The sequence below is a fragment of the Carettochelys insculpta genome, chromosome 5 (genome assembly GCF_033958435.1).
Source record: "Carettochelys insculpta isolate YL-2023 chromosome 5, ASM3395843v1, whole genome shotgun sequence".
Lineage (NCBI taxonomy): Eukaryota > Metazoa > Chordata > Testudines > Carettochelyidae > Carettochelys > Carettochelys insculpta.
This window is the reverse complement of record NC_134141.1, coordinates 125,736,651-125,749,280: the sequence shown is the minus strand read 5'-3', so window position 1 is coordinate 125,749,280 and position 12,630 is coordinate 125,736,651. Positions and strand designations below refer to the sequence as shown.

General features: G+C 44.8%; 1 protein-coding gene across 1 annotated transcript in view; it reads right to left on the bottom strand.

Moving 5' to 3' along the window:
- LOC142013949 (dynein axonemal intermediate chain 1-like) overlaps positions 1–12,630 on the bottom strand; it is a 233,542-nt gene that overhangs the window by 207,185 nt on the left and 13,727 nt on the right. Inside the window, exons 6-8 of the mRNA XM_074995971.1 lie at positions 11,732–11,866; positions 6,008–6,092; positions 733–850 (exon numbers count right to left, since the gene is read on the bottom strand). Coding sequence (XP_074852072.1) covers positions 733–850; positions 6,008–6,092; positions 11,732–11,866 — 338 coding nt within the window. The remainder of the gene's footprint in view (positions 1–732; positions 851–6,007; positions 6,093–11,731; positions 11,867–12,630) is intronic.

Below are 12,630 nucleotides of genomic sequence, written 5' to 3'. Positions count from 1 at the left end.
CTTTAGGATTTGCAAAAGAAGGAACCCTTATTTTCTCTGTTTCTTTAACCTTTTCACCCTGGTGCACCTCTTCCACCAAAGGGCAATGGAATCCAAATATGTGCCTGACATGGTCAGTACCACAGCAGGTGCCTTAGAATCACAGAACACTCAAGAGGTCATCAAGTCTGGTCCCCTGCCCTCACAGCAGGACCAAGCACCAGCTCGACCATCCCAGCTAACCTGCTGTTAAATCCAGTCCTGCGGAAGACTTCAAGATTTGGTCTATCTATGGAGTTGAGATATAAAACAGTATTTAATGGCACATAACATCAGACTGGAATTTTACAAGGACTAGTTAGACTAGGGTTACCAGCAGTTTTGCTCGTTTATGAGAGGATGGTCATTTCCATTCTACTTTTCAGAATAGGAGAAAAGGATTCCACTGTAATATTGAACACATAACTTTAGTCGCTGCTTGACTGTGTGCTTAACCTGAGCCTTCTGTTCAGAAGCACCTGGCATGGTTTGCCAACACCAAGAGTAACAGTTGAATTGAAGTATTTCTACCAATGCTCCCACTGAAAGCATTGAGAATGTTTTAAAACAAACTGCAGGGCTCCTGGCCATGATAACAGAGTGAGGCTTCTGAGCTATGGCAATTCACAGGGACACTGACTTGCAAGATCGCAGGTCACATCGTTAGGTTCTTGCCCAAAGATCTGAGATAAAATCTGCAACTAATTAACTCACCAGCAGATGGCAGTAACTGCAAGCCTCTTGGCTTTGTCATACTGAAATTTCCACAGTGGAAGGAGAGTCCCCTCTTGGTCTCTGTATTCATCTGCAGGATCCTCAAAATATTTAAAATCTAAAAGAAGAGGCAGTGAATATCAGAGCATGGCAAAGGGGTCTGCCTGTAACCATGCCAACATGTGTAGCATAAGATCATCCCTCCCTCTTTGAGCTAGAGAGTAAATGCAGTCACAGATCTTCAGAGCTTGTGTCCAAGGAACGTCTCATGCCATTGATTCATTATGTGTATCCAGTAGTACCTCCAGTCCCTAAGTGAGATCAGGGCGCAACTGTGTTACATGCTGTACACACACATTAGCAAGAGATAGTCCCAGAGCCCACACCTTCTTGTACATCCCAACCCCTTGCCCCAGCCTGAACCCTGCCCTCCTCCTGCACTCCAAGCCCCTCATCCCCAGACCCACCCCAAAGTCTGCACCCCCAGGCAGAGCCATCTCCCTCTTCAACACCCCAATTCCCTGCCCCAACCTGGTAAAATTAAGTGTGTGGTAGGAGAGAGAGCAAGAGATGGAGGGACAGAAAATGGAGGAATGAGCAGGGACAGGGCCTCAGAGAAGGGGTTGGACAAGGAAAGGCAAAGGCGTTGAGTTTTGTCTGATTAGAAAGTTCCCTCATAACATATGGGAAGTGAAATGACTTGGTCAAGGTTAAACAACAGGTCAGTGGAAGAGATGGGACTAGAGCCAGGTCTTCAACTTGCAAGTGCAGTGGCTCAGGCACTGGGCCACACTGGCTCATTTTCTTTTGGGATCTGTAGAGCTAGAGGTGACTTCATCAGGAGTCTGGAGACACAGACTAATATTTTATTATGTTTCCGGCAATGTAAGCCACTTGCGAACATCAAACCCGGTGTGGGCCCTCCATCTGAAGAATTACAGTACTAAGAACACAGAAAGGCCATGTCTACACTAGCCCCAAACTTCGAAATGGCCACGCAAATGGCCATTTCGAAGTTTACTAATGAAGCGCTGAAATCTGTATTCAGCGCTTCATTAGCATGCGGGCGGCCGCGGCACTTCGAAATTGACGCGTCTTGCCGCCGCGCGGCTCGTCCCGACGGGGCTCCTTTTCGAAAGGACCCCACCTACTTCGAAGTCCCCTTATTCCCATCTGCATGAGCAAAGGCAAAGACGGGGAGGAATGCTTGCTGACTGGAAGGGAATCTGCATGAGCAGATGGGAATAAGGGGACTTCGAAGTAGGCGGGGTCCTTTTGAAAAGGAGCCCCGTCGGGACGAGCCGCGTGGCGGCGAGACGCGTCAATTTCGAAGTGCTGCGGCTGCCCGCATGCTAATGAAGCGCTGAATACGGATTTCAGCGCTTCATTAGTAAACTTCGAAATGGCCATTTGCGTGGCCATTTCGAAGTTTGGGGCTAGTGTAGAAGTAGCCAAAGAGAGAGAAAACGAATGCTAAGGAAAAGTAACGTGATAGGTGCTGATGGGCCATGCCCTCATAATGTAAGTTCTGTGAATGCAATCCCACATCTGCTGACACCATTATGATGGGTGTCACTATACAGATGGCTGTCAGGAGTGATGTGAGTGGGAAGAGAAAGGGACCTTTTCAGAACAGACAAGGTGTATGGAATCTGTCCCAGTGGCATGTGTGGTAAGCAGGCCTGCTAGATGGGCTTGCACAGCTCTTTGTACAGGCAGCCCAGACCGTCAGTGCCCATGTTACACCATGAAGTGGCTGCAAGGCATGGGACACACTCCTGTGAGGGTGAAGCAACCCTGCGCCTGCTGACTGGCTGCCTAGGTCTCAGCCTGCCTTGAGCAGCATGTGCCCTTTAAATGGACAGACTTGGCTTGGCTGTTTGCTTTTTGCAAGTTTCCTGATCTGCTCCTGCCTACATGTCATTCCTCTGACACCCTCTTTCTGCAGCTGGCATTCAGCCCACTCCTCTCCCTCAATTCTCTCCTTCCTCTTCCTCCCCGTCTTTGCCTTTGTGCCTTTTACATGGCCCACATATCCCTGGAGCCTCTCTGCCAAGCAGCGTGACTGACAGCCACCATGGGCCTTAAGGCAAGGTGCAACGGGTGGGGGGAGAACTCCAGGGCCCCAGAAGGGGCGAGGCCTCAGATGGCAGGGGATGTGCCAAGGGAAGTCAGTTCTTAGCACTGTCCAGACAGCAGCACACCTCCCACCCCCAGCCCTCAGAGCCACACAGAGCGGCACTCCGGTGGCAATTCAAAGGGGCTGGAGCCTCTGGCCACTGCTGCCACAGCAGCGGTAGCAGCCAGGAGAACCAGGCCCCTCTGCCATTGCCCCACTTCCCCACTTCCCTTTACCCTTCCAGTCAGCAAGCCAGAGCCAAGCACCTATCTTATATGGGCCCATGACCACAGTACCGAACACCTCAGTGCTTTCACCTGGCTTTCCATCTCTGCTCTGTGACTCTGCTGCCTTCCTCAGTCTGGTCCTTAAATACTGTGCTAACTCTGTCTAACTTGGGGCCCAACTCTATGTGCTGCTAAGCATTCTCATCTCCCACTGAACACACAGGACTTGACCCTTACATGTCAAGGATCTTTGGGGCCTGACCTGGCCTCCCTGTATCTTGTAAGCCCTGTGCATGCCCAGAGGATAGAGCACCAGACTAGGACTAGGGAGACCTGGGTCCTACTCCTGGCTCTACTGGTGGTTGACATTGAGCAAGTCATTTAAGCTCTGTGCCTCAATTTCACCATTTCTAAAACGGGCATAATGATCCAGTATTCCTTTGTAAAAGCACTTTACGATGAGCTAATGAAACGTGACATATTAGTATGATATGCAGGTCACTTGGCAGAGGGGGAGAGTGCTCTCTTCCAATGCTTACCTGCACTGAGCTCCCCATGCCAAGGAGACATGTGGGAGGGTCTAAAGTGATCAGTAAGGCAATGTGCTGCATCCTCAGCTGAATCAATGAAATGGCTGAGTTAAACCAGCTGAGGAACTGGCCCTCTGCATGCTTATCTCCCTCCTGAGAGTGGTAGATCTCTTTGAATCAATACAACATTTTGCTCCACTAGAAAATGCCTCCCCAAATTCCCTGTTGCAGTTTTCCTAGAGGGATGAAGCTACAACACCAGGATGTTGCCATGTTTTACTTGTGGTACAAATACTTAATAATCCTTGGCACTTCTGAGGAGCTTTCGCACAGACAACCTCAGGGCCTTTTACCAACTCTCAGTAATTAATTTGTCCTCACAGTATCTCCGGGAGGCAGAGAACTATGACTAAATCCACTTGCCTGATGGAAAATTGAGCCTCTGGGTAGATAAATGATTTGCCCAAGCACACCTAATCGTTCAGCGGCAGAGCTAGATAGAACCCAGAAATCCTGGCTCACATTTCTCTGCCATAACCATTAGGCATTAGAAACAAAGGCAGCAGCCCTCACTTGGGGTCTCTGCCAGGGAAGGACAGTCTAGACTCTCAGGACTCCAAACGAGAGGCTATGTGGAGTATATACAGAAATAGTGAATTGTCAGGCCAGCACTATGCACTTTGGGGATTACATTGACTGGCTGCGCCCATACCAGTGAAAACAATACATGGGGATTTCTTATGCTGCTGTCACTCGCCTAGAGTCAGATTTTCCATTGCTGGGAGATCTGTGCCCTGCCTTCTATCACCTGAAGGGGTCTAATCTTGGGCTCAATCTAGCTTGTGGATTTTAGGAGTGACCAAAAGGGTATTGGCAACCTTTGGGCCACTTAAAGTGGTCACTTAGGGAAAAGGACTGCCTATCAGAGGTGGTCTTTCACACAGATGCCTCTGCTACAGACTGAGATGACTCTAATACTTCACCATCTACTGCAGTTTGTCCTGGTGACCAGTGTTTCCTCTATTTTTTTTCCATCCATAGGCAGAATAAATTGTTATGTCTACCACCAACAGGGGAGCACCTAAATCTCTCCTGGGCAGCCACCCAAGTGCTCGGCTTGCAGGGGACACTGCTAGTGACTGGGGCCAGGATCAATATTTTACAAGTCTGGAAAGCAAACAGGGATTCTTCTTGGTTACATTTCTCACCAACCCTCTTCCTGTCCTATGCACAGGAGCCATAGGAGTCATTGTATCGAGTATGGCCACAGAGTTGAAAACGCTAAGGCTATGTCTATACTACAGTGATCTGTCAACAGAAGTTACTGTCAGAAGATATCCACTGACAAATCTTCTGTAGATAGATTGCAGCCACAAATGAAAGCAGATTGCTCTTTGGATCCGCTCTTTCAACAGAGAGGAGCTAGACTGTCTTGCGGCAACCGGAAGCATAGTAGCCAGGGCTGCCCGGTGACCCAGAAGCCCTGTCTATGGACAGAGGCCCCGCTGGAGTGTCCACATGGTTTTTTTTGTTTGTTTTTGTCGTTTGTTTTTGTTTTTGTTTTTGTTTGTCAACAGATTCTGTCAAGAAAGGCATTAAGCCTCATGGGGGAGAGGCAGAAGGCTGTTGACAAAAGTGCCGAGCTCTGTCGACAGCATGTCAATAGAATGCATTTTTACTGTGGACGCTCCAAGGGTTTTGTCAACAAAATGCCAGCATTGTCGTGAAAACCCTCCAGTGTAGACACAGCCTAAGTAGCCTCTTACTTCTCTGAGGCTATGTCTACATGGCAATTTCATTCCTGAATAAATTCTTCTAGAAGAGGTATTCTGGAGTAGCTTATTTTGAAATAGCGCAGCTACACACAAAATGCATTTTGAAATAGCACCCAGCATCTACATGCAATACAGCCTATTTCAAAGTAGAGCCATTGGACTGACAATGGCTTATTTCAAAATAGGCTTTATTCCCTGTCTACACAGCCCCTATTTCAAAATAGCTGTTTTGAAACAGGCACTATTCTTTGTACGATGAAGTATACCAATTTTGAACTAAGGCATCTGCTATTTCGAAATTATTTCAAAATAGTGGTTGCATTGTGTAAATGCTCGCATAGTTATTTCAAAATAGCGGCTGCTGTCTCAAAATAACTGTGCTGTGTAGACATACCCCAAGGAGTGATCAGCAACATGGTACTAATCAGAATGGTGAATTATAATTGATTAAGGCTGGGCTGATGGAGTCCACGTTAGTGAACAGAACCTTCCTAGGCCACTTTGCAAACCCACAACTTGCCTTCTCAAGGGAGCTTTCACCACCTTGCTCACAACTGTGTTCAGGGCTCTTCTACAGAACTTACAGTGTAAGTGTGAATGAAAGTCCCATGGTGAGTGCCATACCTTGTGCAAGGTCATCAAAGGTATTCTGATTGACCATCCGCTCCATTATTTTAGCTGCCTTGGTCACCTTGGTTATGTCATCACTCTGCCAAAAAGGAAAACAAGGAGGAGCAATTTTACAACCAACACATTGAAAGAAAGGGAAATTCCTGTGTGCTGGTTCCCTGAAAATTACCACGGAGACCCCTTCTCTTATTGTATCTCTGCTCTGAAGGGCTTCAGGATCTCACATGGACAAGCAAAGATCAAAAGGTTTAAAAGCCTTTCAATATATCTCTGGGAATTTGAGTTGTACGCAGATCAACAGTATGGTACTGTACATAGTTAATGGATAACAAGCAGGCCTGTAGCACCTTAAAGACTTACAAATGTATTAGGTCATGAACTTTCATTTGTAAAACCCACTTCCTCAGACAGACAATCTGGGTCTTACCCATGGAAGTTCATGATCTAATAAATTGGTTAGTTTTTAAGGTGCCACAGGACTGCCTGTTATTCGTGAAGCTACAGACTAACAGGGCCACCCCTCTATAGGTAATGGGAGAGGGACAATTTTCAAAGGCACAGAGGGCAGCCAGGTGTCTAGCTGACCTTGAAAGTCAATGAAAATTAGCCTCCTCACTGTCTTGGCACTGTGGAAAAATCCATTCTGCAACTGCGGTGCAACTGGGGATGCTGCAGAATGGAGGGTCATGGCTCTCCCACTCTTTACTGTCCATAAGGGCATATAACAGAAGGGAGGGGCAAGATCTTAAGAGGGAAGAGGCAGCGTGGGTGTGGGGCCAATGGCAGGAAAGAGCAGCACAAGAGTGGAGCTTAGGGAGATGGGGTGACGTGAGGGTAAGGCCTAGAGGGAGAAGGGGAGGCATGAGGGTAGGGCCTTGGGGAAAAAGGCAGTGTGGGGGATCAAGGAGGAGGGAGTTATAGGGGCGAGGGCTCTGCAGGGGAGTATTGTGGGTGAGGAGCCTTGGTGGAATGGGATTGTGCAAGGGCTGGAGCCACAGTTCAGGCTGTTTTAATTTAATGAGTATGAAATAGGCTGACGTCAAAAAAAGCTGTTTACAGGAACTGAGCATGAGTCAATTAAATTCTGTCAGCAAGAAGCAGAAGAGTCTTATGTCAGTTTTCTTATTAGCCAGTTAGGTTGTAGCTTTACAGTAATACAACCATGAATAAACTCCTGTACGTCACTCAGACAAATCAAAGCTCTTTTCTAATTAGGTAACCTACCCCCTCAGCTTTGATTAATTCTATATCTTATTCAAGTAAATCTTCAATGGAATTGATAGACCTAATTTTTAAAGGTCCATTTGAAACTGGCTTTTCTTCTTTTGGCCACACCTGGTCTTGTTCTGACTGTAAACACATGTGCAATTCCCCAAACCTTCTGGGTGCTGTGTACTATTCCTTGTAGCAGCAGCACGGAGACCACTTATGGTAGGTCTACACAGCAAAGTTATCGCAAAGTAACAGCTGTTACTTCAAAATAACTATCCTAGCATCTACACAACACAATCTTATTTTGAAATAGGTACATCTCATTCTACGAGGAATAGAGCCTATTTCAAAAAAAAAGCCATGTGTGTCCAATGGCTCTATTTCAGAATAGGCACTATTGTGTAGATGCTCTATTTCAAAATAGCTAAGAGATATTTCAAAATGCATTTCTGTGTGTAGCCACATTATTTTGAAATAAGCTATTTCAGACTAGCTCTTCCAGAATAGTTTACTTCAGAATACGGCTGTAGTGTGGACATACCCTTGGACTAAAGCTATATTATAGTTGCTATTTTGGGGTACAAAGGTATCCCAAAATAGCAACTTCACAGCTAAAACAGCAGAACTATATGGAGTGTAGTATTACAGTTCCAGTACCCCCTGTTGTATAACAAGTAGTGGAAGCGTTGAAATAGCTGCTTATTTTGAACTTTGGCGCAATGTGGACGGTACCAAAGTTCAAAATAAGTTAACCTGAAATAAATTACACATTACACAAATATTTTGAGTTATAGCTACAGTGTAGCTTTACTGTTGTTTCTGTTTTGGGATGCATTTGTATGTTATACGAGGGTTACCAGGAAGTTCAAAATAAGCACTTATTTCAAACTCCGGTGCACCACAGCCTGCACCAATTTCAAAACAAGATACCTTGAAATAAGTTACACAATTTGCACAATGCAAACTGCATAACTTATTTCAAGCTAGGGCTACAGTGTGGCCCTGGTCCTAGAGAATAATAAGTCTACTTTAAAGCCTTAGCTGAGAGCCAGCTGGATTTTAGGTCATGCGGGAGCAGCTCTCACACTAAGTGCCAGAGGTTCCATGCAATTCCACCTGCAGAAAAGTGGGGTCTGTTGGTGTTGCACAGGCTCACTAACTAACTACATATTTTGTTTGGATTTTTTAAATAAACTGTTTTATAGAACATCGGTAAGGTGAATGGAATCATACTTTATGACTGGATAATGGACTAGTATTTTGAAAATAAATGGTTTGCCATATTTTTTATATTTCTTTTTAATAAATGCTTCATGTTTGCATTTCAACAGCAGGCCAGTCATAATGTATAACTCCACTATTTACATGGAAACAATGGAATCCACCAGTGCCAAAACAGTAATTGCTAGCACCATGAACAAACACCACTTTACAGCTACAAGTCTCCCATGCTTTTGAAGGCACTTTGAACGGCAGTGGCTCCACAACAGGATTTAAGGCAGCTAAAGCCTTCATGGAAGCCTTGCTCTTTGCATACTCACTAACACAAACAAGCCAAGTGCTAAAGACAGCTATAAAGGGTAAGTCTTTTCAGATGACAGTTTTCACTATTAACTCTTTGCAGTGTGTCCTTTGTAGTCTAATGAACATGGGACAGTTACTGCCACTGGGCTGGATAATGGATTCATTTTAAACAGCAAAACTTAGAATAGTGAGTGCGTAGCAAACCATACATATTCTGGGTTGAATTTTCAGCTAAACCATTAGCTGACATTCAGGATTTGCAAACATTTTCACAAATACTTGGAGGTCATCCAGGTGCTTCCAGATTACAGCTACGACTCCATTAATTATAGTGAAATGAGATCAGCACTTTTATGTATAAACATTTTCAAATAATTTTTTTAACTGTTTGACCAGCTCTGAGTCTGCAGAGGTGGAAAAAACAAACAAACAAACAAACAAAAACTTTTCAGGATGCATTTAGTCAATGATAGAATACCATGTACCCCCAAAGCCCTGATCCTGATACTCTCAATCCTGTAACTTCATTGGGCTCGCTCCTGGAGTATGGTACTGCTCCCCAGGAGTAAACGTAAAAGATTCTAGTCCTGAATTGTTTCAGTTGATCATTTCACTTTGCACAGCACCAGGGTTAGCTAATCAAGAAATTCTCCATGCTTTATTTTACACCCAATAATGTGACTCAGTTACCCCTTGTGGCTCCAATTGCTGCAGGCTGACTGTTCTGCAGGTAGCAGCATTTCCTTTCACTTGCTCAGAACATATTGCCCTCCTAGTTTTCTGGGAGTCACCTCTGGAAAGAGCTAATAGTGGAAGGAAAACAGCCAAGGGGATCTTCAAAATGTCCATTTAAAAATGTCCCAGTGTAGTCAATGAAGCATGCAGCAGTTTGCTTCAATGTAGCTTCATTTCTAGTTCAGTTTAATTAGTTGATTTTGGCAGTCACATAGTTCCAAGCAAATGATGATATTGTTGACTTGACGCCTGGTTCTGCTCCACTTCCGCACGTAAGTATCAGAGAGATAGCTGTGTTAGTCAGTATCTGCAAAAACAACAAGGAGTCCTGTGGCAACTTAAAGACTAACAGACTTATTTGGCCGTGAGCTTTTGTTGGCAAAAACCCATTTCATCAGTGAAGTGGACTTTTGCCCATGAAAGCTTATGCCCAAATAAGTTTGTTAGCCTTTAAGTTGCCACAGGTCTCCTTGTTGTTTTTACTCATACAAGTAACTCAGTTCACAACTTAAGGTAACTTCTGACCCCAGTTTTTACTTGACAATCATATTATAACCAAAATCCAGTCACTTTTTTACCATCTGCATGTGGCCTGAAGGTTGCAACTTTTTCCTTTAGATGCAGACTTTCCCACTGTAGTTCATTCTTTTGTCACATCCAGGTCAGCCTACTGCAATGAGCTCTACAAAAGACAATGCTCTGAGCCACTCAAGGCACATCTACATTCAAAATGTTGCTTCAGAGCAGGAGCAGCAATAGAGCTGTAGCGCTTAAGTGAAGAAGTTCCTATGCCAACCGGACAGCTTTGGTATACTTAATTCACCTCCAGAAGCAACAGCTATGTCAACGGGAGAAGTTTCCCACTGACACTGTCTACATGGGGTTTAGGTTGGTACTACCCCATTGCTCCAGGTGTTGAGGAGGATTTTTCATACCCTGCGAGAAGTAGTTGTGCAGATAAGAGTCTGTAGGACAGCCGTGGGACTAAGACTCTGAAGCTGGTGCAGAACATATCAGCTCACATAACGAACAGGGCATCTTGCAGGGAGCACATAGCTCCAGCACACTGGAATCAGCACAGGCTGCTCATGGATCTACAACTGTAGTTTAGATGTTTGTTATGACCCACACAGCCCTAAATGTCCTGGGACTAGTATATTTGAGGGATCTTCTGCTCTCCCCAGGGTTGCTTGAGCTGGATATCTATTCTTATAAAAGCAAAGTGGTGCCTGGCAGGACTGTCTCTGTGAAGGCTCTGAGCTTCTGGAACTTGCTCACCCAGATCTGAAACGCCCCAATTGTGGTGACTCTCTGGGATGCAGCAAAATATGTCTATCTGGTCAGGTTTTGGAGAGAGCTCAGATTATGTTTTCCCTAAAGATAAATGGGCTGGAAGGACCCTTTATGGGTAGCTGTCTGGCTGAGCTCCTTTTGGAATGATCACTTTGCTGGTGCTGAGCAGTGTAGGTAAGCCAACCTAAGCCTCTGAGTAGAAGACAGACCTAGCAACCACTTTTGGGGGAGGCGGATCACTTATGACAATGTCAAAATCCCTCCCATAGATGTAGATCATGTCTACACCAGAGTGCTGCAGCAGCACTGCAGAGTTCAGACAAGTCCTTGGATAGGTAGCTATTTAAATGTACAATTATAGAAGAAATAATGGGGCCTGAGTTCAATATTGCACTAATGATATGAGCTGTATCATATCAGGTTTGAAAACGTAGGTGTCTACTTTTAAGCATACAAAAGACATACCCGAAGAACATTATGTCCAACAGGTAACTTTTTGAAAAGCCACTGAGTGACTTGCTGCCTGAATTCCAGCATCTTTCCATTTTGAAAATTTTACCCCAAATTCCTTGGTTTTGTAAATCTCAAGCTACATTTCTACTGATTTCATCCTGTTCATCCACATTTGTACTGTCAAACAATTTATACAATGATGGCACCACACAGAAGCACAGAGGCACAAACCTTACTCACAGAAAAGAATTCACATCGGTGTTCTAGTTTTGAACTTTTTGTATTCCCATAAAGAGTACAACAGTTTGAAAATGGAAATTTCACACTGTGCATATGCACCACAGCACTGGTTTCTCAGAGCACCACTATTTGCACGCAGAGAACAAGCTAATTACCTGGTGAGTTTGATCTGCTAACACTCAGGCAGGTTGGAGTTATGAATACACCCTTGACTGATCACCAGCTCTGACCACAATGATGAATTACATATACAGCATGTACCTGAGACTCCAGAGAAGTTAACTTTCTTCCCCTTGACTTATCTTCCTTCTTCCCAACTAGCGGTTTTTGCTTCTCTTTCTCCTTCGACTTTTCCAGTTTCTGAAGCTCTTCCACATAGGCATCATAGATCTCCCACTAAGACAGGCAGAATGAGATTCAGAACTTCCTGTCTTATCTAACAGGTGGCTTCACTGCACTCCAACAAATAAATGTGGACCATTACACCAGACATCACCACATTCACAAAGATACCACAGTCTTTACACCAGAAACACTCTCACTGAAATCAGTTTGAAGTCATTGGTTGTTTTACCTGAATACGGACTGCAGGTTTCAGTTCCCAGGATTTGTAAAAAGCCCTGCTTCCCCAGGATGCCCACTGTCTCCCTAGCTTGGATACCTCACCAGAGTTTAACAGATCTAACAAGCAAATTAAGCAGCTGCTTCTGAGGTAATTTCTAATATTGAATTAAAAATCTAAACTGTAAGTCCTTAGCAGCCTGCAACTTGAAGCCTGACCCTGCAACCAATAACCAAGAGAAACATGCAAATGGCTTCACACTGTTCACCACGCTGGTCTACAAGCATGGAATGTCTTCTCCAAATGCATCTAGGAGAAAATTGTCATGGAGCAGTGTATGGAAGATACATGTCACTTTCTGACCACATGAAAGACAGGATTCCTGCTCTGAGATATTTACACTGCAATTTAGACAGATGGAATCGATAGATTTAGTGCTTTTTTTTTTGTGCCAGTACTGAGTACCGGCACCTGGGCAGCTCCAGCTACAGGACTGCCTGGGGGCTGGGGTGCAGGCAGCCAGCTGAGTACTAGAAAAAAAAAGCATTGGATAGATGAATTATAATTCAAATATGCAATGAAGAAGACAGCACTGGCA